At 43.1% G+C, this 26292-nt stretch overlaps 1 protein-coding gene across 1 annotated transcript; it reads right to left on the minus strand.

The window, feature by feature from the left end:
• Positions 1-927: 927 nt before the first annotated feature.
• On the minus strand, positions 928-2361 carry LOC131258828 (FMRFamide receptor-like). The gene has a single exon (XM_058260212.1). It carries the CDS (start codon positions 2359-2361, stop codon positions 928-930), a length of 1434 nt encoding a protein of 477 aa, XP_058116195.1.
• Between the last annotated feature and the right edge of the window lie 23931 nt (positions 2362-26292).

The following is a 26292-nucleotide window of genomic DNA, read 5'->3' on the forward strand; positions in this document are numbered from 1 at the left end:
GCAAATGAAATAAGTTTGAAATGGTTAATTATTTAACAGAAAATTGTAGTTCAAAGAAAAAGGTAGCAAATGATTGAATTGAAACATTTCAATTGAAATATGTCAGTGTGTTTTAAAGTTGCGAATCCTTTACGTTTCTGTAATAAAACGCACGGAAAAATCGTGGCAAAACTAACATCAGATATCTGTTGTCTTTTCCCCCTTGCTCTACGATAGCAAACGAATCACCCAAGCTACAGATTTTCCCGGCTGGTAGAAAACTTTAAATTGCAAAAAACGAGCTCTCCCAGGAGAAACTTTTCCAACTCGACAATTTCTGTTCGATAAGTGCTTCATCACAGTGCGTCCTGGTCGTTATTTTGCCATTGCTTCCGACTGCACACGGACGCGCGCGCATCATTAATCACAATTAAGCTGCGTGAAGTGAAGTGTTGAAGTGTGGGAAATGGGCGAAAAGCAGAAGCACCGAGAGAAAAATTGAACCAATCTCAACGGACGTTGAGTTTGGATGCGGGGTTGTGAGGATCAAGGAAGCGAGGGTGAGAAAATGAAGTGCACTAATTACCAGGCTCTTCGGGCCAAACGGTGTGTGCGGAGATACGGCGGAAATTGAAACTCAATCTTTTTGTCGGTTTTTACACTCGACAGCAATTTCCATGCTTTAGCTCCGTATGCGGATTGAGTATGGATGAGAGATTGGGAGGTAGGAGGATCTAGCATGGGAGGGTAGGATAATGCTAAAAATGTGCCTGGTAAGCGAACTTGTCTTAATTAGCAACCTTTCACCTGTGGTTTTTTTCCTACATTCGTGACACAAGAAGCACTGGAGAACCAGGTGAGACGCTTGGAGGAACCCTAGAGATTAAAGCTAGAAACCTCAGTACCAGCGGTTGTGCGTGGATCGGCGAAACTTCGCCAACGCACTAGCTAGAACCCGGACGACGCCATCATGATCCCGTTGGTACCATTCTCCCGCTGATGGTTCCAGTCGGGGAACATCGAGCTACTCCGCGTGATCGTCGGGGGATTCGCCAGCCGGGGTAGCGTCTCTCGTGCCGGATAGTACACGATGGGGCCGGGCGAGGGCGCCCGGGTACTCCGGACCGTCGTCCGTATCGTGCGCATACTGCAATTGCTGAGCTTCGTCGAGGTACTGCGCGTGGTGCCGACGCGCTGAAACCGGCCCGAGTTGCGGTTGCTGGCGTCACCGTTGGAGAACGAGCTGTCGTCGTGGATCAGACCGTCGTCCGCTGCCTGGCGTCCGCGGGGTTTACAAAATAAGAGAAGAAAAATCCGCTTGAACTTCTCGCCGAAGATGACGTAGATGAAGAAGTTGACGCTCGAGTTGATCGTGACGAGCAGGTTGGAGACCTTCACCAGGTGGTCGATGATGACGTTATAGAACGCCTCGACGATGTTGACCATCATCGCCGGCAGGTTGCAGAGCAGAAAGACGATCACGACGCAGATCAGCATCGTCGCCAGGCCGATCTCGCGCTTCTCCGAGCGGGACAATCGCTGCCGTTCCTTGTTCGCCCGCCGCACCTGCTGGTAGATCATTAGGTTGAAGAACGAGATCAAGCTGAAGGGCAGGAAGTAGACGAAGATCATGTACAGCCAGTGGATGTACACCTTGATGTACGTCTCGTCCGTGCGCATTTCGGACGCCCGCACGCAGTAGATGGTGAGCCCGGTGTGCGGGTGTTCGGAGGAGATCAGCTGCACCTCCCAGAAACGCGGCAGGTTGTAGAGGATCGAGAACACCAGAATGCCGACCACGTAGAGTCGGGCGCGTCCGTACGTGCAGAGGGCTCGGGCCCGAAGCGGATGACATACGGCGACGTACCGTTCGAGAGTCACCGTTAGCGTCAGGTACACGCTGGCCGTCTGCGCGATCATGGCGAGCGGGTAGACGACGAGCGAGATCTTGGGATATATCTGATAGTGGTAGTAGTACAGGTAACCCGTGTGCGGATAGATAGCACACAGGCCAAAGATCAACACCGAGGTGAGGATCAGCACCGTGTCACACCGGGCCAACCCTATCAGCAGGTAGTTGATGCTGGAGCGCATCTGTGGCCTCGACAGGATCACCATCGAGAAGATATTGCCCAGGATCCCAATCAGCGCCACGATGTTCATCACCACTCCACTGAGCCAGAACTCGAACTCCGCCAGCGCGTGGTTGGGAGGATCGTAGCAGTCAACCATCGCCACATAACTCTCGTTGAGCAGGCTCGTGTAGTTCTCCATGAAACCACCGGTACTGTGCGGTGCTGCGACCATCTCCACGCTCCTTCCTCCGCCGCTGCCATTGTCGAGCAGTATCTGTACCTCATAGTCGACGCTGGATACGTTCATTGTGTCCACGTCCCGGTGCCGTATGCATCCGGAGCTTCCCCACACTCACACACACACAAACACACACGGTGGCAGCACGGCTCTAGAGGGATTTACAATTCCGTCTCTATTTCTTCACCTTCTTCCACTGTTTTGCGGTCCTCCACTCGATAGAACTATACTAGCTCGACTACTAGCTGGTGGTAGCCCCCGCGGGACGCCACTACGACCAACGGTACCATTTCGTCTGTCTGTTTTCACTGTGTCGCTGTTGTGTTTCTTACTCCTACTTCCACGACAGTTTTATTATTTTCGCAGCAGAGTGGCGACCTCATTCTTTGCCTGCTCCACGGTCACGACATGGTTGTCTTAGCCGCTGGCAGGAAGCAGTCGTCCAGTCGAGTCCAGTCCCTGCGAATGAAAGTGGGGAAAGAGAAAAAAAACAGCAGAAGACGTCACTAAAGTTGCACTTCGCATCGCTTGCCAATTTAAGGGACGAAATTTAACAAGCGTAAAATATGGGTTTCACATGAAAGAAACGTTGGACAAACTGAGGGAGCTCTTCTTAGTGATAGCTTTAAATCTGAAATATTTTTGATGCATGGGACGTACGCCCACTCCCGGTGGTGAAGTTGATTTTTATTATTACAAATTTTCTGTTACATAAATTGGTGACATGAAGAGGACGTGCTTCTCATGTGTGATTTCTTGTGACCGACATTAGGTCTTTGTTTAACGCTACGAATCGGAGATGTAAGGTGAAATAGAATTTGAAAATTCGCCAGAAGTGATAAAGTTTATCGCAAGGCGGAAAATGTGATAGAAATGTCAACGAAAATGCATGTTTGGTGTAAATTTATTTGGTGATTAAAACTGAGCATTTCTCAATCTGAAATATAAAAATTCATGATTTTTAAAATTGCAACTTTGCAGTGTGTTCGCAAGAAAATCAACAACAAGCTAAAAATGACTTCCAACAATTGGGTTACCATGGTATCAAAAATGAGTAAAGAAATATGAATATATTTTATTTTATTTACATAACGGAAACGATATCGTTTCTGTGAACGTGAATTGTGAAGTAGAAAAAAAACCGCTGCACCACAAAGGGAATGCAATCTGTGGGCCATTATCAATGTTTTGTTTTTGGTGTAATCCAGCTGCATACAGATTCACGTTGCGATATGGTTTAAAATGTCCACCCGCCGCCCTTTTCCCACCCTGGCATTCAATGCATCTCATTATGACACGTTTGCATGTTTTGCGCACTTTCCCCCCGATAGCCGACGGGGACTTGAGCTGCAAAAAGTGTTGACTTAAAAATATAACCGGAAATGGAGACGCCTGGTGCTGCGTGAGCGATGTCACCGGATGTGTGCAAATGGAACGTGAACAATCGAGGGCACGGTTCGTGTGATGCACTTGTATGAGGCCTTTCGTGGCACAACGAAATAATAATAATAATAATAATAATAATAATGATACTACGAGGATTTAAGCAGTGTCAGACTTAAGCGCCCAGTTTATCTTCCAGCACACTGCCCCGGAGGAAAATGTTTATTGTTGGGTGACGAAAAACAAAAACGGAAAGGAAAAACCCAACGAGCCGGGGCAAAAAAGAATGCCTGGGCGTCATCATCAAGTGCAAGTGTGCTGGAACGATGTGAAACCACCGAAAGGCAAACGACCGTTTGTTCGCTTGTGTGATGAAAGGTTTCTGTCTTTTTTCACTTGACAATCTTGCAGCGGTATGCAAAGCTTCTCTCGGTTTTTATTGCAGCCTTTTTGTTTTGTTTTTGGCCTCAGATCCGTTAATGAGCGTTAAAGTGCGATTGCTTTACACTGCCACACTGGGAACGCTTTGTTCCTCGTTTGCGAGGTTTTGTTTGCTTTGTTTGTTTGAAGACTTAACAACTATCATTATCACGAATACTTGTAGTTTGTGTCATAAGTACACGTGATATTTTTTCTGAAAAATTAAATCTAAATTACTTCTATCGTAAACAAAACAAAAAAAAAACGCCATAAGTAGAGAATAAAAGATATCTTCATTGCAAACGAGGGAGCATTTTGCTTATTTTTAGAGGCAGTTAGCGTCTGCTGTATGTCTGCATTATTTGAATGCTCCAGACAGACGTCTACTTCGGACATAATCACTTCTTTAATGTTCTTCTTGCTTATGTCTGGTGTTCGCACTTTCCACTGAAGTGAGTAACAATTGACTTGAAAGTGCTCTTTTCTTGTCGGAAAGTCATGCTTAAAGCTTTTGTCAGGATAGTAATGAATTTTTTTTTTTGAAAATTCACCGTAATGTTGAATGTTAAATGCAGCGGGGAGCATTTCTCATTATAAACTGGTGCTTATTATGTACGTTAAGTTCATTTGAAGTTGTAAAAATGGTTCCGGATTGCAACTGTTTTCTTGAAAAATGAAAACGGCAGAAAACGTTTTGGAACAAAATTATAAATTAGTTGAGAAACAATAAAGCTTAAAGACTGGTTGTGCGTCAAGTAAAACGCAAATTAAAGCATAAAAAAATAAGCATAAATTCAAAGCTTTTGCCTGTTTTGTCACAGAACAGAACTGGTGCCATGATTTGGTTTGATACAACATGCAACTTGTACGATACAGTTTAGAGCGTAGAACAAGTTGCTGTTTGTCAAACACACTGTTTGTAATTATATTTGTTGTATTGGATAACAAAAACTTTCTATTCATACATACTCCCTACATTGAATGGGCTGATGAAAGCAATGAATTTAATACCGAACCTTGCAACGTTGTTCCATCCGAGGGAAGGAAATAAACCCTCCAGCTTATTTCGAACTGTGGCATGATAAATTATTAAACCCCAATTGGCAGCCGACTGTTTTTTGTGCCAACATCCGAATGTCGATTTTCTTTTACATTCACTCATCGAATCGACTGGAACTTTTTGGGCTCCGTTACTTACGGTACACGTTTGGATCCGTTCCAGCGCACGCACATGTTGGGCTGCTGTCAATGTTTAATGATGTGTTTATTTTCTATTACGACCTTTTGCGGGTGCAGCTTGTCGATGTTCGTCGATGAATAGTGATAGCAGCCAATGTTCGACCAACAGACACACACCTGTTGCCGGTTCATGCGTGGAAAATCGGTCGAAGGCATCACGCACTCTGGCACGTGTAAAATAATGATGGACGATGTTGCGACCAGACTCGCTCCATGAAGCCCATTACAAAACAGTCCACTGAGGTCTGCTGAATTCGGTCCTAATTTTGTTCTATGTGAGTGCCAGAATATTTCATATTTTCTGTTGATGTCGGGCCGGGACTATGGGTTTCTGTCTTTCCAATGGATTGCTGGCGGGTGTCGTAAATTTTTGACCGTTTTGTGGTTTGAACACGAAGCACTTTGATCTTTTACGCTCCACGTACGAATATCCAACGTAGTCCCGGTAAAATTGAAGGTAGAGTCTACTAACCCATGAACTTTGAACCTTCCGTAGGAGATTCATTTCGAATGCACCATGTTGGACCGGAAGCTTGCTTTTAATCACATCCAACACGTGTTTTACGTGCGCTCGGATTTGCTATGCTTTATTTTCCATTGTCAATTTTCTTCTACCCCGCACGGATGATCCAATCCTCCGATCCCGGGGCCTCTTTGGGCTTGCGCTTGCGAGCCGAAGCCGGATTCGGTGGTTCGATTGTGAAATGAAATGGAACCGAAACCACCATACCGGCCGGCCGGCAATTCAACCGGAAAGTAAATCGACCCCCCCCCCTCCGGCCAAGGCCGGGGCGGCGCGTTACGGTATGGAAAATCCAATATTTGCATGCAAATAATCCCACGATTGGACATGGATACACGCGGACATGGATGCGGCTTTTTTCCGTGTGCTTTTTTCTAGCCATATTTTTATCTTTTCCCAGGCAGATACACGTTGAGAGTTGTTGAACCTTTTCTTGGCTACCGTTGTTCGGGCCGATCCTGCTCACATTCTTTTTCTGAGCGGTTTTTCTTATCGCAATGCGCGTACGTTATGCTATCCGTATCGGAGGCCCCGTTTCGTGGAACGATAAATTCGCATCGCACGGTTCTTGATCTCGTCTTGCTGCCTAACGCGCTCCGTTGTGGCGGTGAAAAACAAAAATACAACACCGGTGAAAAACCTCGTGGCGTGGAGGATGCCAAAGATGATTGGAGTGCCACTAAAATATTGATCTCGAAAGCCACGGCCTCGGAATGGGAAAAGTGGCGCTAGAACCGACACTTTGAACAGTGCGGAACAGAGAACGCTCAGATCGAGTGTTTTCCTTGCGGAGTTGATTCAATTCGGTTTTTTTTAGAGATGACATTTCTTCGTCGTTCCTCAGCTCTGGAACCAGTTCTTTCCGTTTTTTGTGTCGCGTGACAAATGAGGTTATGTTCACACGGTTCTTCGTTGTGATAGGAAACAATCTCTTCCACAACCTACCGAAACGTCGATGGGAGAACCCTTTTTTGTTGCCGCAGATGTCGACGAGACCGAGAAATCTGTACACTTACCAGTGATTTTTGCCTGTGCTTTGTATTCAATTTTCGCTTGATGTCGAGGGCTTTTAAATTTACCCTCGAAGCGTGACACGGATGAGTTTATTCTTGCAACCTGTTGAGTGGGTGAACTCTCTCACTGTAGACATCCTTTACGTGCACACATCCCGCCCATCAGCGGATGTTTTGCGTGTTCTAGTATGTGGCCTTTCCGAATGAGTCGGGGAAATTGGATTGAGAGCTCGTTACAGCGTTTCTCGGTGATGGAACTGTGGTATTTTCTCACATATTTCAATTTACATAATTGCTGAATAATGATGCATGGCAGAAAAAAAGCAACCGTTTCATGGACGATAATGGCGTGTGTTTTCCTACATCTTGCAAACCAACGCCACATTTATCTTGGTTTACTTTTATGTTTTTCTCAGCCACAAATTTTCACCTTCAGAAAACTATTTTATCCTTTATTTTACCAAGAATGTTTCAAATTTTAGTTTTACCTTATATCTAACACATGTATGACGGCACATGACTCACCGTAAACCACTCTCTGAACATCGTTTAAAAGTTTATAACTGTCGGGTAACCTTTCCAGTGGAATGAGAACCATGTTAGGAATCTCGATAAAAGCTTCCATGTTCTTCGCGGACGATGTCACTTGAACTAAAAAGTTGGAAACCATTGTTCACCGTCACCGAAACAGATCGAAACAGGCGTTGAAATAAAAAGAAAACCTCAGCTGACAGGATGGCAAAATTGAAATTTACTAAAACATGTACTAAAGCGTATTTCCGACGTTGTTGCGCTATTACCATATGGGAATGCATGCAGATGTTCGCGAAAAAGAATCCAGTGCAGCAAAGAAACAACTTTCCATGCCTTATATGCAAGAAAAAAAAATTAAAAAAAGCGAAAGGAAGCGAACGATTCAGAGAAGGTGAACATCGGGCAAGAACATCGAGAACGCCTTCGAGAGAACATCGAACTACTACAACATGACTGCCGGATAATCCGCCTACAAAAGCGAAACGACCGGGAACACTGAAACATCCGGTCGAATGTTATGAGTTGCTTCCTTCTCGATCTTCCGGTTTGCGGAATGTGTTTGCCGGGAAGTCGTGGTCGTGGGAAAGCGTTATTGGGAAGAACTTCCGTCGGCGAGTTTTTACTCCCCCCCAGTGCGCCGGTATGTCAATACTTCAGTGAAGCATGTGAGCATGTTTTGGGATACATGAAGTAAGCATTTTTTATTCCTACCATTTTCTCACGCTTCCACTTCCAATGGCTGGGACGATTTTTTGATTGCTTGGGGTGGTGTTTTTGGGGATGGGAAACGATACGCGAAAAACCTATTTGCCTCCCACGGGGGGAAACAGAAGAGCTGACGCTGGCTCTATTGAATTTCCACTCAACAGCTGGCGGCTACTAGAGACTAGGAGATCGATTAGAGGTAGTGGATCAGCGTATCGGCCGGTGTAAAGTCGGTTGTCGGCCGGTATAAAAGCTTTGAAGACGAAGAGACGGGTTTTCCGCCGAGAACGAAGAACAGAAATCCCATAAATTCCTTACGATATCCAAACCACCAAGCAAAGAGATTGTTTTAAGTACAGGAATTTGGAATTTTTAAAGAAATTGCAATGCAGTATGAAAATAAACAGTAAAATAGCACAAGCCGGTCGAGTTCTTCAATCAGTTTCTACCACATTTTAGAGATTCCTACTTGCTCATTATCTGAGATATGGGATAGCGAATCGATGCCTTGTGATTGGAATCTTGGTATCATCTACCCCATATACAAAAAGGGAGATAAGTTAGACTGCAGTAACTACAGGGGTATTACGGTGTTGAATACCGCCTACAAAATATTCTCCCTCGTTCTTCAAGAACGACTTGACCCATACGCTGAAGAGATAGTAGGAAACTATCAGAGGGGATTCCGAAGAGGGAGATCAACCACTGATCAGATCTTCACCATGCGGCAAGTCTTGGAGAAGATGGCAGAGTACCAACAAAACACTTTCCATCTCTTCATTGACTTTAAAGCCGCATATGACAGCATAGCCAGGGTAAAACTGTATCAAGCCATGAGCTCATTTGGAATCCCGGCTAAATTAATCAGACTTGTAAGAATGACCATGACCAACGTCACTTGTCAGGTGAAGGTGGATGGAAAACTCTCAAGTTCCTTTGCTACCACCAAGGGACTGCGCCAAGGGGATGGGCTTGCCTGCATACTCTTCAACCTAGCGCTAGAGAGGGCCATCCGAGACTCGGAGGTAGAAACTTCGGGGACCATCTTCTATAAGTCAATCCAGATCCTGGCATACGCTGATGATATTGATATTATTGGTAGAAGACTCTCCTATGTAGCGGAAGCATACCAAAGGATCGAGCAAGCGGCGAATAACCTCGGACTGCAGATAAACGAGGGAAAAACCAAGATGATGGTGGCATCATCAGCGGCCCTGCCAACAATTGCCGAAAGCCTACACGGGGGTGACGTACAAGTAGGTGAACGCACTTTTGAAGTCGTCCAAAATTTCACCTATCTTGGGTCAAAGGTCAGCACCAACAACAACATTGAAGATGAAATTCGCGCTAGGGTGCTGGCAGCCAACCGGTCATATTACAGTCTGAGAAATCTCTTCCACTCACGATACCTGTCAAGACAGTCGAAGCTGGGACTATACCGAACATACATAGTACCAGTGCTCACATACGCCTCCGAGACATGGACTCTGTCCAAATCTGACGAAACCCTCTTAGCCGTGTTCGAGAGGAAGATGCTCAGGAGGATTTTTGGCCCCGTATGTGAGGAGGGACAATGGAGGAGCCGTTATAACGACGAGCTCTACGAGCTGTACGGCGACCTTACTGTCGTACAGCGAATTAGACTCGCCAGGCTCCGGTGGGCTGGTCATGTCATGAGAATGGCACCGGACGACCCAGCCCGTAAAGTCCTTTTAGGCTGTCCCCAAGGACAGAGGAGGCGTGGTAGGCCTAAATTGAGGTGGAAGGATGGCGTAGACGAAGCCGCCAATAAAGCCGGGATACGGAATTGGACCAGCGTGGCGAGCGACCGTGAGCGGTTTCGGATGGAGCTTCGTCAGGCCAAGACCGCTCAGCGGTTGTAGCGCCACATAAGTAAGTAGTAACTTGCTCATGGTGCGCTTTATTACGAACTCGAATGCAAGCATAATTTAATTTTCTCGATCAAACTTCGATCATAGCTTCGAAGGGTAATTCATTCAATTTGTTTTAGATAAAAATAAGTTGTTGTGTCCAAATTAAGAGCCAAATTATTTATTCTTTCACTTCGTGAAAAGTATTGGTTAGTAAAAAGTTTATAATTTTTTTCTGTTATACACAAAAGAAATTTAGGTTCTTCTAATCTTGCTTTAAATTTGCCAAATGGACCTTGTCAATTCTGATATTGAAAGGCGAAACGACTGCGACCAAAGAGTCTATAATATCAATGAATTTATTGTTTTAAAGATATAGTAAATGCAGTTTTATGTCTCAATCTCATGTTTTTGTTATAAACAATTTATAATTTATTTAAGTTATTATATTTCTAGGGAAAGTATCAATAAATCTGTTCGGGACGATGTAAGAACGCCGATCGTATGATAAACGAACCGTGGAACATTGGAAATCAATTACCAGCGTTCAGCGTGAAAATTTTAAGGCGACGAAAATAAATCTGTTTTCTTTAGCGGTTTAAACTGGCAAACCGTCGTATCCGGCACGACATGGAAGATAAGGAAATGTCGGTCGTCGAAATAAAAAGTCAACGAGACAGAGTTCGCTGGAAGGCAACGTTGTCGTCCAAAACCTTCCCCCACGGTTCCTTTTATCCTGTTCACGCATCGGTAAACGGTAGTGCAGGAACGGGATAGAACGTTGCGTTGCAGAAATGTGACACAAAATATTCATTAATCAAAGCTCTCGCAGTGCGGCCGTCTGAACGGAACATGGAAAAAAAACAGCTGCCCCGGGGAGTGATGAGATGACTTTCAGTTAAGGAGGATGCCTCACTTGCCAGACGCATGCACAGACGGATCGAACTAAGGGGGAGACAAAAAATGGGAGAAAAGGACCGAGCAGCGAAAAAGACGTTGGCAAACAATCGGAAAAGTGGTTATTTTATGGCCACTTTTCTAGAGTTGACCCAAAACCCCGGGCGCAAACGAGAGGCCGAGGAGAAAGACTTGACAGCCTCTTGGTTTTGGTGGAGCATATTGAAAATTTGCGAAATTCCTAAGCCTTCACAGCACGAGACGGTCCGGGGGTAGGAGGAGGCATAGCTGGGCGACAGTTTTGCCACCATTTCTGGGCACCATTGTCATTATGTCTTCCATCAATGATGGCTGGCTCCGAATAATGTGACCGTATAGGCATCTGCGAGGCCTGTCCCTTGTCGTCTCAACGGCGACAAGATATCTCGGGGTCTTGTATGAATAATTCACAAACAGCATGGCGTTGCTTCGGATCATCCAACATTCTAAAAAAAAATTTAAAGGTTTGCATACACGTTTTCTTGTTTGTTTGTAATACTCTGATGGTTTCACAAATAAGAGAAATAATCTATTTCTATATTTAAGTGTTGCAAAAGCACAAGTCCATATCGCTATAAGCAAACAGGATGAAAACAAATTGGTTCGAATGCTAGCTCCATCATCTAACGACGCCTTCGATACTCGAATGAAAAGGGGAAAAAGATGAAGGAACTATCAACAACAACGTTGATGAGGTCCGTGACCTTGTGGTAAACAAGTGACAACGCACTGATTGGATACCAAAGTCAAACATATTGTCACATGTAAGAAGGGAGTAACGTAAATTATTATATCATAATGAAATAAACCAATAAATCAAAATGAAATCAACAAAGTTTTAGGTGTTTGATCAAATAAATGACTGATCTTTCAAAAGTGTGACAAATGGAGTATTGTATAATTCGGTTTACGCAAGACACAGTTCATTCCCCGTGTCGATTCCGAGAAGACATTGAAAATGTCTAAAACATTCAAATACCTGAATATCAATTAGCAAGAGTGTATTCAATTAACGTGAGACAATATTTTAAATGCACGTTCGGTGGGGTTTTGGGTTGCTTTCTCGTTTAAGTTCTACCGTTCCAAAGTTTCTGCTCACCTGCAGATGCTTTTCCACCCGGGTTTTTGTGTTTATTCGTCGCCGCAAACGGTGGCCCCCACGACCAGACCGGGTGATGAAGGGAAAGATCGCTTTTCGAGAAACCTAACACCGGTCGACGGTGAACCCAAAAGGTGGAATTTAATTTAGTGGAAAGAGCGTCAAGTTCATCGAAGGATGCTCTCTCGTGCACATGATGCTTCCATAGCCTCAATCTCTCCTAGACGACGATGGGTTTTCCAGCGAACCGGTGGAAATTGAAGTGTAGTTTTGCATATTTCCCGGAAACGACACTTTAGGGAAGAATTAAAGCACGTGTCTCTGCAAGCGGTCCGCAAATTTGTTCCCAAAACCATGCGAACACTAGCTGCGCGCGGTTGTACCAACTAAACTGTACAACAATTCGAACGTAATTATCTGTCCTTTGGGGCAACGTGGGTGTTATGGAGTGTTCGTAAAATGGTCCATGCGCTTCATACCTCGATTTGTTGCGACATTCTGTTAGGTGTTCCACGAAGCGGTCCCTTATGAATTTTTCATTTCAAAACAATGATCGGGAAACTTTTCATGTTACACAAGTTGGGTTTCTAAGCGCTTCCGCTATGTTGCTTTAAGTATTCAGGTTTCATATCGGCAACAAAGAAGAAATGATATGCCTTACGCTTGCAAAAGCAGGTAATTTCATTTTTATGCAGGTTGAATGACACTTTAGAAAAGTTTTATCATGCTTCGACCATGTTTGTCTTGGTAGCATGTTTCTTTGTATCATGTTTTTGATTAAACTGCAATAATATTTTGTCTTTCTGAAGAATGTTTAATTGATTATCTAATCTGTGAAGTTCTAGAGGAAGAATTTACAGTTTAAACGATGTTCCTGAAGTATTTACACTGAAAAACCACACAGTGGATCGTGTGAGTGGATTTAACATTCGCCAGGAGATCGGAGAGTAAATTCATCGTATTGATTGAAAGTATTCAACGCACGTTTTCCTCCGTGCTTCAACTTATATCAAACCACCAGTTTTCTACTTCCGGCTGCCGTTTTCTCATACCCCAAAGGCAAACAGATCTGGCGCTTCTGCCAGTGTGAAGTGGAGCATCCTCCTTCCCCCCATCTTCGATTCGTTGCCGCGGCGCACATTTGCATGCCGAAATCAATTTATTTACGGGCGCGTCATTCTGAAGTGACGTTAATTTTGTGTCGTTCGCCGGCCAACGTCGTTTAATTCATTAATTTATATCCAATCCGCGCAAAATGTGCCTTCCCGCCCTATTGCCGAGACGAGTTCCGCATACGGAACGCGGAAGATCAATTGAATTATCGCCATTTTGTTTTGATTTCTCGCCTCAAGATGTTCGAGGCAACCAAAATGAGGGTGGAAATGTCTTGGGTCGTGCCTGGGATTCGATTTGTGATGGTCAATTTACTGTCACTCAAGCGTCGACCACCGCCGAATGGTGGAGATGTTTTGTTGTATAAATAAATACTTTTGGTGGACACCTTCTTTTTCTACCCTCTTGTTTTGCGGTGTTCTGCAATGTGTTTCTACGTGGCACGAAATTTAATTACTTAAACGGTACAAAACGTTACCGGAACTATTTAAAGGCTCTTCTGTGCACCACCACAGGTTTGTAGAAACATGGTTGAAGTTGAACACCGACCGTCCCTGGAAGGACGTGGCCCATCCTTCCCAAACGTCATCAATTCGTTTCCGCGCGAGCTGATTAAGATCTACGACCGATTCGCTTCTGTTCGGTGGACTTTTCCCATCCCTCCCTCTCGAGCGGTAATGTGCTTACTTAAATCGATATCCACCAACACCTTGCCGATCGCCGAAGTCCCAGAAGCAAACGATAGCAATGATGATGGCGATGATTATGGAAGTGCTGACGACAATGGGCCCGAGTTGCTGGGAATGGCGCTGTGGGTCGATCAATATGACGCCGGACCGGACCCAGATGACATTCGCCGTAGATACGTCGACTCATTCCCAGGCACAATGGCGCGTACGTGAGCTTCGGGAATAAATTGCAATGGAGAAAACGTGCAACCCGTGTAGGAGGCAAATTTTCCCTCCTGGAAAATGTCCGTCTAACAGTTGGGTGATGCTGAAGAAGCAGAGCTAGAGTAAATTGTTCTACTTCCCCACGAATCTAACCAAAGTGTTGGCGGTCGTTTGTGGAAAATGTGCAATGAATCAATACCGTAATGAGTTGCATTACAACATCTTCGTGTTGGCTAGTTCAGTTGTTGGTCTTTCATTCTTTTTCTCGTCTGTCACTTGTCGTGCCGGAAGTGGCAGTACGCAAATAGGTTTGTTAATGGTTTAATTACGTTGTTTCCTTCTCTTCTTTTCAATGTCATTTTCTACGCAGGATCTACAGGTTGAAAAAAAAAAACAAATCTGTAGATAAGACCAGTGTCAGAAAATTATCCACTAGCACGGACTTACTTTACTCCATAGTTGTAAAGGTTGAGATAATTTCCTTCGTTTGCTATGTATCTGAGCCGTCGGTTGAAATCCACTGCGAGAAGGATAATTTCCATGAGCTTTCCCCTGGGAGCAATGAAAATCTTGATCAGCCAAGCCACAAGGGATAGTTTCGGTGCAAACGGTTATGGACTTACAGCTAACGGGCAGCAATGGCATCCATTTCAATTATCCTTTTGCTCCGCCATACACTACGATGGTTAACTGTTTTTCTCGATGCTTCGTACACGCTCTTTCGTTCTCTCTTTAAGTTTCTCTAGCTTTAATTCTCTCTGTCTATCTCTCTCTTTTTTTTCTCTTCCTGTCTTCAAAGCGTACACAATCGTGTGTGAATATATTAATTTAATTAACTTTCAGCTGTTTGTCTATCACAACCCTCCGCCTCGAGCGCTGTCGCTACATTACATCGTCCGTCTGTGTTCGTTCTCTCGTCGTTTGATGTGCGATTTGCGGAAAATCGACAACTGTATACATGCTGTTGTTTTGGATTTCCCACTAGAGCTGTTGAACGGCCTCATCACTTTAATGTAGCATTTGTCTACGCGCAATCTGATTGTTTGTTTATCAGGTGTCAGAGAGATCAAAGACGGAATAATAGAGTGTCAAACGATCCAACGCAAATCTGATTGCTTAGAAAAACTTCATTTGGGAAGGTTTCATAACATAAGTTCGCTAGAAAACCACACAAAAGTTCCAAAAGCTTACTCTCAAGTGAATTAAAGATAGTTTTACGCAGTTCGGATCGTTCGGCCTTTCCATCAATCTAACTTTCATGCGAAGCTACGAGCAGTATCCACGTTTTACACACATTTCACAGAAGGTTTTGAGGAACACGTAACGAATGTTCTCATGTACCTACACAACTTTTACTTCCTGTTTTGTAATGCCGAGCATGGTTTTGACAGCTGACACCCCTATCAATCCCGCTTCTATCAAGTAGCTCGTTAGCTTCCTTGAAATGAATATCCTCATTTCACCAAACCTTTTTGTTTTTCACTTCACAAAAACACCTGTCCGGGGTAGGTTTTCCTTGGACGACATAACAAAAAACCAGAGCTGTCAATAATCCGACAAATATCATGTTCGTCATGTTGATTGAGGCTTTGTTTTCTAAAGTTTTAGAAATTGATTCCTGTGAGAAGCAAAAACAAAGACCTTTTTTTCTGATGTGTGTTCCCTGCGTCGTTATCCGCTACGAAATAATCGGGCGATTGAGAAATCCTTAAACCGAACAACCATCTAGACAGGCATTAGCAATTGCACGAAGCACAATGAAGACATGTGTATTTTTTTCAGTCGAGTGAGCTTTTCCGTTTATGGTTGCCCATTTGAGGAGAGGGAGGGAAACATGTGCCAACCTCGCCCCGGTTCCAGATGAAACCGGGTGGAAATTGACACGCCTGCGTCAAGTAAGGTGGAGTGTAAATTTTCGCTCGGATGCGTTCGATGGGAAAGCTGGTCTTTTGTTTTGGACTCGAGATGTTTTGCTTTGCAGAAACATTGAAAACATGTCACCAAAGACAGTTGGATAAAGGGGAGTGAGAAAATCGATATTACTTTTTTTATATAGAAAGAAAAACACTGTGTCTTCATCCTTTCAGAAATGAAAATTGAAATCCTGCGCTCCGGGGAAAATTGCTTCAAAACCCAATTGTAATAAACGAGGAAGTGGGTTCGGCCAGCGAAAGGACAGTTTCGGGAAATGATCTTAAGGACAAATAGGCAATTATCATTTTGATTGCAGTTAATCCATCTTCGGTCATTGCTTCGCACGCACACAATCGGGTATACTCTCTAAGGCTCAGCATAAATACCGGCAGTTGCTTCAGTGGACGATAAATTTCCCAACCATACTCCAACCCATGGTGGAAGTGATTCATTCCAAACGGCTATTCCCGCAGTAACGGCACGAATGGAAATTGTCCAAGGCAGTTTGCCGGGTAGCCCGATGAAGGTTTGCTGCTAAACTAAATATACCCGTGGGAAAGACAGGGCACAGTGCCTCCCGAGCGATCGGAAAAAGGATACCGACGGCGAGCAAAGCAGGATGCCATGATAATGACAATCATAAATTTTCTGCCCGCGCGACGTAATTATTGGCCAATCTTTTCCGATGGCTTCGAGACGCCACGCGCCACGAATCGGTTTGAGGTTAGAAACATTCGGTTATTGTGTAAATGTAACAAACGGAATCTGAACCTCAGCTTCCCGTCGGTTTGTACTCTCCGGCCTAATGGAAAATAAGATGGACGGAAAAGGGGTTCACGCTTTACAGAAATGCTGAAAATTCCGTTTCTCTCCGGTGGGAAACTGTGGGCTGTCACGGAGTGTAATTGACGCTTAATTTTCGTCCCTAATCTAATGGTTTTTGTTCGGAGACCTGGACCGGAATCCGAAATCCGGTTACGCGCTTGAATGGTGCCAATTGGCGTTTTTTCCCGTGACTGATGTGACGTGACGTGGCCTGAATTTGATTTCGATTCATTTGAATGCGTTCCATGCGCCCGGAATTCGTTGTTCCTTGGTGTCAAGGGTTTTTCCTTTTTTTCTTCTATCATTTAACTTTTCCACTCAAAACACTTTACTTCAAACGGGAGTTTGCCGGGTTCGCCCGTGCCAACAATCGTAAAATCATAATCATAATTTGATCGAAATTAATCGTCATTTATAACAACTCCCCGATTGGAAGTCGCACGCCGTTCCAGCCTCTCGCTCCCCGTTGGCCCTGCCTTCGACTTGCGCCTGTTTTTACGACCGAATTTTAACACGAACAGCAAGTGGACCCTTCTCCGGTTCGGAAATGAGAGACCGAGTCGAGTGACGGGTGGCAATAAAAATTCAATCAGCTCGTTTCTGCACGGAGGTTTGCTTTTCCGATTTGCCGAAGTGAATTGCCGGGCGCGCGCGATGATGATTGGGACAATTTGTTTGCGTCAGATAAAATAATGTTGTTTTTACTCGCTTTCGCCTTTCACTGGTGTGGGACGATTTGAGTGTGTCCAGGAAGCAGAATGATGCTTGAAGGATTATGGATATTCTTAGAGAAGCGCACGACTCGTCAGCGTTCGGAAGTAGAAATCATAAAGGGAGTGTTCAATTTGCGACGGCAGGGCTCTTATCGTGTTGTAGAGTTTTTTTTCGGTGCTGCTTTGAGCACGGGATTGCTGTACAATCAAGTAATTCATTGAGCATGATGGATAAACTTGGGATGGTATTTTTACTATTCATCGTTGATCCTTACGAAAGCAGGAAAATTCGTTCACGCTCGCGAGGCAATGAAAAGTAGATCGATGCCAAAATTTTACGTGAATAATTTTATTAGATTTTTTATCCCTAAGGATTCAATTTTTATGTTTGGGATAACACTGCATGATTTAATATTGTTGTTCGTTTCAAGTTCTTGGGTTGTTTTAAGTGATTCACGTTACATTGTCAATCTGTTCCATACTTCTCTTTTATGTTGTTTGTGTCTTTTTGAACTCGACAATGCACAATTGATTTAAATTGATTGCTTGATGAAACTAATCATGTGTCAAAATTCTTCAAATACCATAATAAAATATCAACGTTCTTCGTCGGATGGACCGGATATGCATATTTCGATTGCATAATATTCGAATGACTCCTCTAAAAATCTCGTAAAATTGTTTTACTAATATTCAGAACCGTTCAACCGTCAAATTGTTAATACATTTTCATATGCCATAAGGTCTGCATGTATGCTCTTCCCATAGACTGTTTGCATTCGCAAACACTTGAAGGAGTATCTTGAACATCGGCATGTCGTAAAGTAGGATGATACATTCGCGAAACGTGCTCCCTACGAACGCGTTCAGGATTATGGAAACGCTCGGAATCATTGCTTGCTGTAGGGAAAATGATTTCGAACTGCACCTCGAGCGGATGTCGAGCATAATGCGAAACGAAGAGCTGCCTTTTTTTGTGAGTGGGATCTTCAATATCTTCGCAAACGGTCAACGTGGAGTTGAAACGCCGGAGCGCGATATCTACGGAGGATGTAAAACACTCAAGACACGGTGCAGCAAAGCATGTCGCGTAAAACCCGTGGAATGTTCTGCAGCAAAAGCGCTTTCTTGAGTGGTGCGTCCTTCCGTCTGCCCGTCTCCATTGGTATCAAAGAAGAACAATTCACGCAATTTCTTAGTGCAGACCCGTGGAAGATTGTGAGTGTGAATCACAAATATTCTCCAAAGAATACATTAAAAGCATCCTACTGAGATGTGGAGCGATTTCTTCTGACCGTCGGAATTAGCCCTTAGTCCGCATCGCTCGTCGAAGGATATCGTTGCCGGCGTCTCGCGGTAGCCGTCTTTTCAATTCAACAAGGATAAAGAGATTAAAAGCCGGCTCACCATTAGCATGCTCCCGGTTTCTTCACCATTTTGAAGTGAAGTGCTGCAGACACAAGGAGCAGAAAAGCTAACAAGAAGCTGGAAATCCAGGATAAGAGTATAATAATACTCATGAACGTTCGAAAGGTGAAAAGTATGTTGTTCGTTACCGATTGGCTTGTCTTAGATGGCGTTGAGATTATAGTTGTTTTGAGGGAGGAATCTGCGATCATAGTTTACGAAGTATGTAAGTCCCCATTAAGGGAACGACACGGAACGATTTTCAATCAGGTCGTTTTCTTGTTGGCACGAGCAAACGAATTTCGCTGATAGTCGTTCTTCTTTTGATCTGTTTTCTCTCCCTTTATTGATGATTTTAATTAACTTATGTTCCGCAAGAAGTGATTTTAATTAACTTTGTACAGTGAAATATTCTTTTCACTTGCATTCCGAGTGAAAACATATTTTCCTTCCTTATGCAAAGCTTCTCTTTTCACCAGAGGATACTTATCTTGAGACTGAAATGATAGAGCCTCTGTCGAAATGGTTTCAGCGAAAGACGTTCGCGTTGACTGGGGCTGCGTCACAGCTGGCGGAAATTAAAAGACGTAATCAGGTCCATCATTTTGTAACTGTTTCCTTCGTTTCTTTGGCAGTGTGCTGCTCGTTTTATACAGGCAGGAAACGGTAAGGTACCGTTTGGAAGGAAAAACAGTGCATAAAAAATCAGTTACACTCCATCGTTGCCATATTTCGGGCTTCTGAAAGCTGAATCTACCTTCGCCTTTGTTGTGAAAACGGATGCCATTTGACGCCGTTGATTTACATTTTTGTTCCATTATTACACGAGAAAAAGTTGAATATTTTTTGTCCCCTTCTACTATGGAACGTGCGACAAATTATATGGGATGCGCAAGGCTGAAACATTTTCCGTTCTATAACAAATTTCGATCCCAAGGTGGTGATTTGAATGTCTCCGTTGTTTTATAAGGCCTGCGACGTTTGATGGATAAACCTACCGCGCTCATAATGTAGAAATAATAAACCCCTTTCCATTTCAATACCATGGGCGTATTTGAAGGAATTTCTTACCATGGTTAACAGTAGGGCATTTCAAAACTGTCACGCTTCTTAAAAGGAACCATGGAATGGGTATTTCAATTAAATTATGGAAAGTCAATAATGAAACGTCAATTTTTATAGCTAGACTGTTTTGCAAAACCTTCGACCTTCTTCACAAATGGAGGCCGATTTTCAATTTATTTACATTTAATTTCCGATTTAATGGGTATCAGCAGATATCAGCGCATTGATTAACTTCTTATTTTGAAAGGAATGACGTTTTCTTAGATTGTAGACTGAATGTTGAAGCCTGAAAGATAGATAAAATAAGTATTTGAAGCTCTGTACTAATTGTTGACACTTTGCAGTTATCATCAGTGTTTAGTTATAGATTATATTTAACATTCGTTTTACTGTTTTAAAATTACACGATTTAAACTTAAACTTAATTATATATTTCGTTTATGCAACAGTCATCCAAAATGTTATTGCGGTCAATCAAAACCCCTAGACGAAAGCCAACCTCGTAACGTACAATGTAACAAATACCAAAAGATTCGTTTCATAATTTACTGAAATGATTCCAATTAAGGAATGAAACGACAATCTCATTCGAAACCCGTTCGAATCTATCGCAGTTCGACCTGTAGCACTCCCGCATAGCAGTGTTTGTTGCTTTGGTAATCGAAAAAAGCAATTAAAATGTTACCACCTCCAGGGAAAGATAACTTTTCCCTGAGGGCTTTCTTGTGACTTAACGACGTCTGTTTGAAGCTGCGTAGTTCCAAGAACTGCACAAACGAATTTCACGGTTTCCAACGTTCGAACGATTTCCAACTTGATGATCATGTCGGTCGATGTGTTTCGTTTAGTGAATCTTGCTTTTGTTTACCGCATCTAATTTTTTTAGCTTTTTGTTAGCCTGGTTTATCCGACATCGGTTGCATTTTGGAAGAGTTCCGTAAATTCGTTATCAACTACGGCACGGAGTATTCCGCCGATGGTTGGTTTTTCCAGCGTATCGTATCATGGACCAATGTAGCGTAGATTGATCGAAAACATCCTTTCGTTCCGTGCCACTGATGCTTTGTTTCAATATACATCGTAGGAAAGTGAGATTTTTTCCTTTTTTCTTAGTTTCAGAACGAACATCTCACATTTCATTACCACTGACTTCAATAGTACCATCATCATCATCATCAGCAGTGGTGAGTTTTTGGTACTTCGTCTTGCGTCCTTATCAGCTTGATCACATTTGTTACGAATAAAGATGTAATGGAGCATCTTTCAGTGGGAAGTTACTTTGCATCGGGAGGGAACGTACATATTTTTCTCGTACATTGGAAACTAAGTTTGTCTTTGAAGTGGCAGTACAATATCTTAACTGGAACCATACGCATTCTTTTCAAATCTTCGTCTTCCCCGACAAAAAATATGACATAATGTTTAGTTAAGTAATCGTTTACTATATAACTTGACATATGGTTTTTTGCCATGAAATTGTCACATACTTCATCTGATACATAACTTTCCATCCATAAATTTCCAATTTATTCGCTTTCCGGTTTTCCGGTGATATTTCGGACCCTTCAAGCGAGTCTTTCATGTCACGGTGTCATCGGAAAAAATCCCTCCACGTGGCGGAATGCTTTCCGTTCGGAATGATTTGACCATCTTCCGGTTCACTCCTAGCACCGGAGACGCCGGGTCGAATTTTGTGTGATTTGGGCTAGCCCGAAGAAATTGGGTGCAATAATAATGATAATAATAATAATAACAATAACAAGGAAAACAAGAAACGACATTCCATTCGTCCGGTGATGTATGATCGGCGTGGCTTAGTTTTGTTTGTCGATGGATGACGATGGAAACGCAACATAGTGCCTTTATGGGCGTCGACCGTATCGGAAATCGTTCATTTGCGATATTTCGTTGACCATTTTTCATATTTGGTAAAATTATTCGATGCGGCGATAATGAGCTGCCGGAAGTTTTCATCGCCATTGTTTCACGGATTGCGAGTTGGTTTATCATTCTTTGTTTGTTATGTTATGCAAACGAATCATCTTTCAAATGATGATAAATATTGGTTGGGAAAATCTACTTACCGATTCATAAAACGGAGTCAATATTTTTCTGATTATAATTTAAAACTTGCATAACATTGAAACTACTATAACAAAAGGTCACTGATTCAGCACAAGAAGAAATGTTTTAAAAATGAAACTATGTTTTAAAAATGTTTACAACTAATTAATCCACTGCAGATTCCTTCACTCTGGAAAAAAGTCGGTGAACTGGATTACATCCAACCCATATAAAAACAGTGCCAGAATCCATAGCATCACGTTTTTTGATTGATGCGAAGATGATTTATTGAGCTACGCTGGCGGCGGTGGCCACATCCACGTCAAGGATGCCGTGAACCGATCGTGTCCGTATGTGGGCAGTGAGATTACGATTGATTGCATTTCTTATGGGATTTTCGAACTGTCTCCAACTCCGGGGTTAGCTATGTCGCAATCGATTCATCTCGTTTCGAAGAAGAATTCTTCACTGTCTGAGCTGTTTATTTATGGTGTCCTTTCCTCGACCCAAACGCTTGGAACAAAGGCTACAAAGGGCAATCGGTGTGAAACATGAAGGAACGACGGTATTCGGAGGAACTGAAGCCAAAGGGCAATGAAGGATTAGCTCGGTATTTCGGCACCGTCAAACAAAAGTCCGTCCCGACCCGGGCTCGGTTTGAAGGAGCCGGAAGCAATCCAACTTCAGGATCACATTCCTCCGGTTCCTATGTGTGTGAGCAGAGAGGCCGTGTCCTGCTGGTGAAATTCTCAGAAAACCTCCCTTCTCAGCAGTAGAGACAAAGACAAATGACAAAGCTGTTTTTGTGTCCTGTGCCATCAAAACAGTTCTCTCCGCTCTTCACGCGTTGTCGACTCTTATCGAGGGTGGAGTGTCAATTTTATTGGCATTTCCGTCTCCGATTTGCCAACAGTGCACCCACGTGTTGTTCGTAGGCAAAGTGTGAACCACCGGGCGTCTCCATGCACCAGAAGCATCCCGCACCAGGCGCCTCCATTTCCATCGGATCAGCTTTGTTGCTTTGTTTGATGGCTTCGAGCGACGGAGATTAGCTTCGTTGATAGTATCCCCCCCTCCAATGCCCGTCGGGTTCGTCTGGTCGGTTTTATTTCTTTACAAAAACAGCATTAGCTTCCTCTCGACCCTTTCGAGCAACGTACGAACACTTTAACATTTTACCCGACAACATCATTGCGGTGTGCGGCACATGAATAATCATGGTCTTTTGCACGCTTCCTTTGCTTCGCCGATCGAATCAAACGAATCGAACGATTGGACCAATTTGTGTTGCGTTCAATTTGTGGAGCGAAGAAAGGCGATGGTGCACGCAAAAGCGAGCTCTCTTCTGTCGGAAATATCCATTATGCCATAACTCCGGCGATAACCTTTCCCTGCCACGCTGTACACAAACACACAAGCGTACACTCTGTTCACCTTTGAAGGCAAATAAATCGTAGGGTACGCCCGGCAGTCCATATTGTTTTGTGGAATTCCGGCGAAAGGCCGCTTTTTGCTTGACGAAGCACTTTGGCGGACGAAGCGATGAGCGGTTTCCGCTTTCCTAGAACCATTTTACCTATTCATTCGCACATTTGTTCGCAGCGCCGCGGGAATCCATTAAAATCGGAAACAATTTGCATTCGTTTGCATGTTTCGTGCGGTGGAAAAAAACTCAGCCCCACATAAACAGTGAGCATGAAATGTGCGTTTTCGAGCGATTTCGATCGTTCACCCATTCCGAAGGTCGTGGTATTTTTAAATCGGTCGTGGAATTGAAAATCAAACAGCTGACGACGCCCAACATGTAATAAGCCATATTTTTTATAGTTGTATTTTATAATTTTATTGCTAAAAGTACCCTATTGTAAACGTTTGAATCTACTTATGTTTTTTTTTTTCATTTTTCAATGTTTCCAATAATTAAACGATTATTGAATCAAATAAAATTAAACGCTTCGTTGAATTTCTCTTCCGAAAATTGCATAAACTATTTCTTTGTAACTGCATAATCAGATCGAAAGGGCATACAAAAAGCATATTCAATCAATGTTGGTCGTTCTGCCTCATTAGCATGAACATAACTCAAACAGAAATTATTATTCACGCGATAACAATTGATTATTCTAAACACGCACCCAAATCGCCTTTTGAACTATGGAAGCGCGTGTGTGAAATCGATATCTTTGCACTTTCTAGCAATAGGACTGAAGCAACCATTTGTTATCCATCGTATGTAAATTCAAATTGTGTAGATAAACTCAAGCTATTGATTTGGGTTTCATTCAAATAGTGAATGGCATTTTAAACTAAAATTAGGAAACTAAGATAAGCTGTTAGTAGTTCGCATTTGAACAAAGATATGATATATAAACTTACGAAGCAATTATTTATTAATAGTATTCAAAAGCATACACAACATTTACACTGATCCTTGTTGAGTTTACATAACATTTTCTTCCATTTTGGTTGATGTTTTGAATAAATTTTGGCGTGTCCTATCAACGTTTGAATAAGTGATGCATTACAAAGGTGTGTTAGCACACTCCTTTAACGAATGTCCGTCATGTTTGACAAAGAAAGTGAACCACAGCAAACCCAAAAATAAAACATCACATTTAGGGAGTGTTCAATTTGATTTACCGAGCGTTTTTGGACGGCTTGTTCCGGTTCGTGCATCTTTTTGTTTGATAATCACTGACGCGCACGAAACATCCGTGCCGGCAAGCATATCAAATGTTTGTCCAACGTCCATTAAACACCGTGTAAGCTGTTAGCATCGCGAGTACTTGACCTGCGTACAGGACACATGATGGAAACTATACTGAAATTTTATTTCGAACAGCTAGGCAGCCGTACATCATCATCAACCGTCGTCATCGCCGTTGTATGCAGGGTGGAAAAGTGTTCGTTTGGGCGGTAGGAGGGTGTCTAATAGCCCGTGCATTAGTCCATCGGTGATGCGCATCGTGAATGACCGGCCCGGAGTCTCTATTAATATACCGCGGCGTTGTCAGTTGGCGTTATGCTGGTACTCGCGTGATGGGCCAAGCGAACACGCGGGTCGGTTTTCTACCGTTTCGATCGATTAGTTTCGGCCACGGTGATGATGATGGTGATGATGATGAACTACAATGAAGAGTACTTGCTGTCTGTTGCATGAGACGGTGCAGCCCTTTACTCTCCGTGGTGAATTGTTATGAAGAGGAGCAGCAAATGCGCCATAGACGACACATGCGGTGCTCTAAATTCGTGGCATACACTTCAAGGAATACGTAAACATTCTGAGTGAGCGACACGCATGTTTGGAACGACACACTACAAAGCACGGGTCGTTCGTTGTTGCAACTTAATCGAGAAAATAATTAAACACAAGTAGGCTATGCTGGTTTGTGCCGGGAATTTGCATGAAAGCAGTTTTGAACAAATTTCCCAGGGCTCTAAAACAATGTAGGGGTTGGACGTTCGAGTTGCCTCAACAACAATATGAGATGCAATCTTGGAAAGGTTGCATGTTTCCTGTATTTTCTAGGTAATCCGCAAAGTATAATAGTTTTAGAAAGTTGCCTTGAGTGTTTTATTATCGCTGAAAAAACCATATTTCATCTAACATCTCCCTTGAAAAATGAACAAATAGTGAAAATACTTTTTGTACTCGTTTCGGCGTGTCATGTACTTTAATTGAGTTTCCATGCCATGCACGATTCGAACCACTTTCGTTCGAATTTTCTTTCGTTGCTTTTTGTTTACCGATTGCAATAGTCAATGTATTCTTCGTTGTTATTGCAGACGACCACAAAGAACTGTCGATTTGTTATGTTAGAACAAAAGCAAACACCCACGTGTAACGAATGTGTGGGTATGTATGTTTTCGTTTCTCTTTGCCCGGAGTGGCGGAATCGTAAACATTCTGCAATAAGTTTGCTCTTAATTTGATCAATTCAAGGAGTTGCGATAGGGAACGGTGTTTCCTTAGAACAGACATTCCGTACAAAGAAACGCAAGAAAATGTTTTTCCTACCGTTCCGATGCCAAAAAATGTATAAAAAAAAGCAAACGAAACAAAATAAAAACCCCATCCTTATTCCGTGAATAGCACGAGGAAACAGTGATGATCATTTAATTAACAAAAGTGAACTTACCATGAAAGAAAACAGCGCACTACGCGGACAACGAAGCTTAATTTCGCACGATTTAACAGTAAGCAGACAGTAGGGAAGCAAAACAAACTACTAGTTTTAGGACTTCTGCAGACCAAACCGAGACCCTTCGTTCGACGCTATTTC

The sequence above is a fragment of the Anopheles coustani genome, chromosome 3, assembly GCF_943734705.1.
Source record: "Anopheles coustani chromosome 3, idAnoCousDA_361_x.2, whole genome shotgun sequence".
NCBI lineage: Eukaryota > Metazoa > Arthropoda > Insecta > Diptera > Culicidae > Anopheles > Anopheles coustani.

Bases quoted from the DNA above. Each gene is read 5' to 3' on its own strand.
- LOC131258828 (XM_058260212.1), bottom strand. From the start codon at position 2,361: ATGAACGTATCCAGCGTCGACTATGAGGTACAGATACTGCTCGACAAT.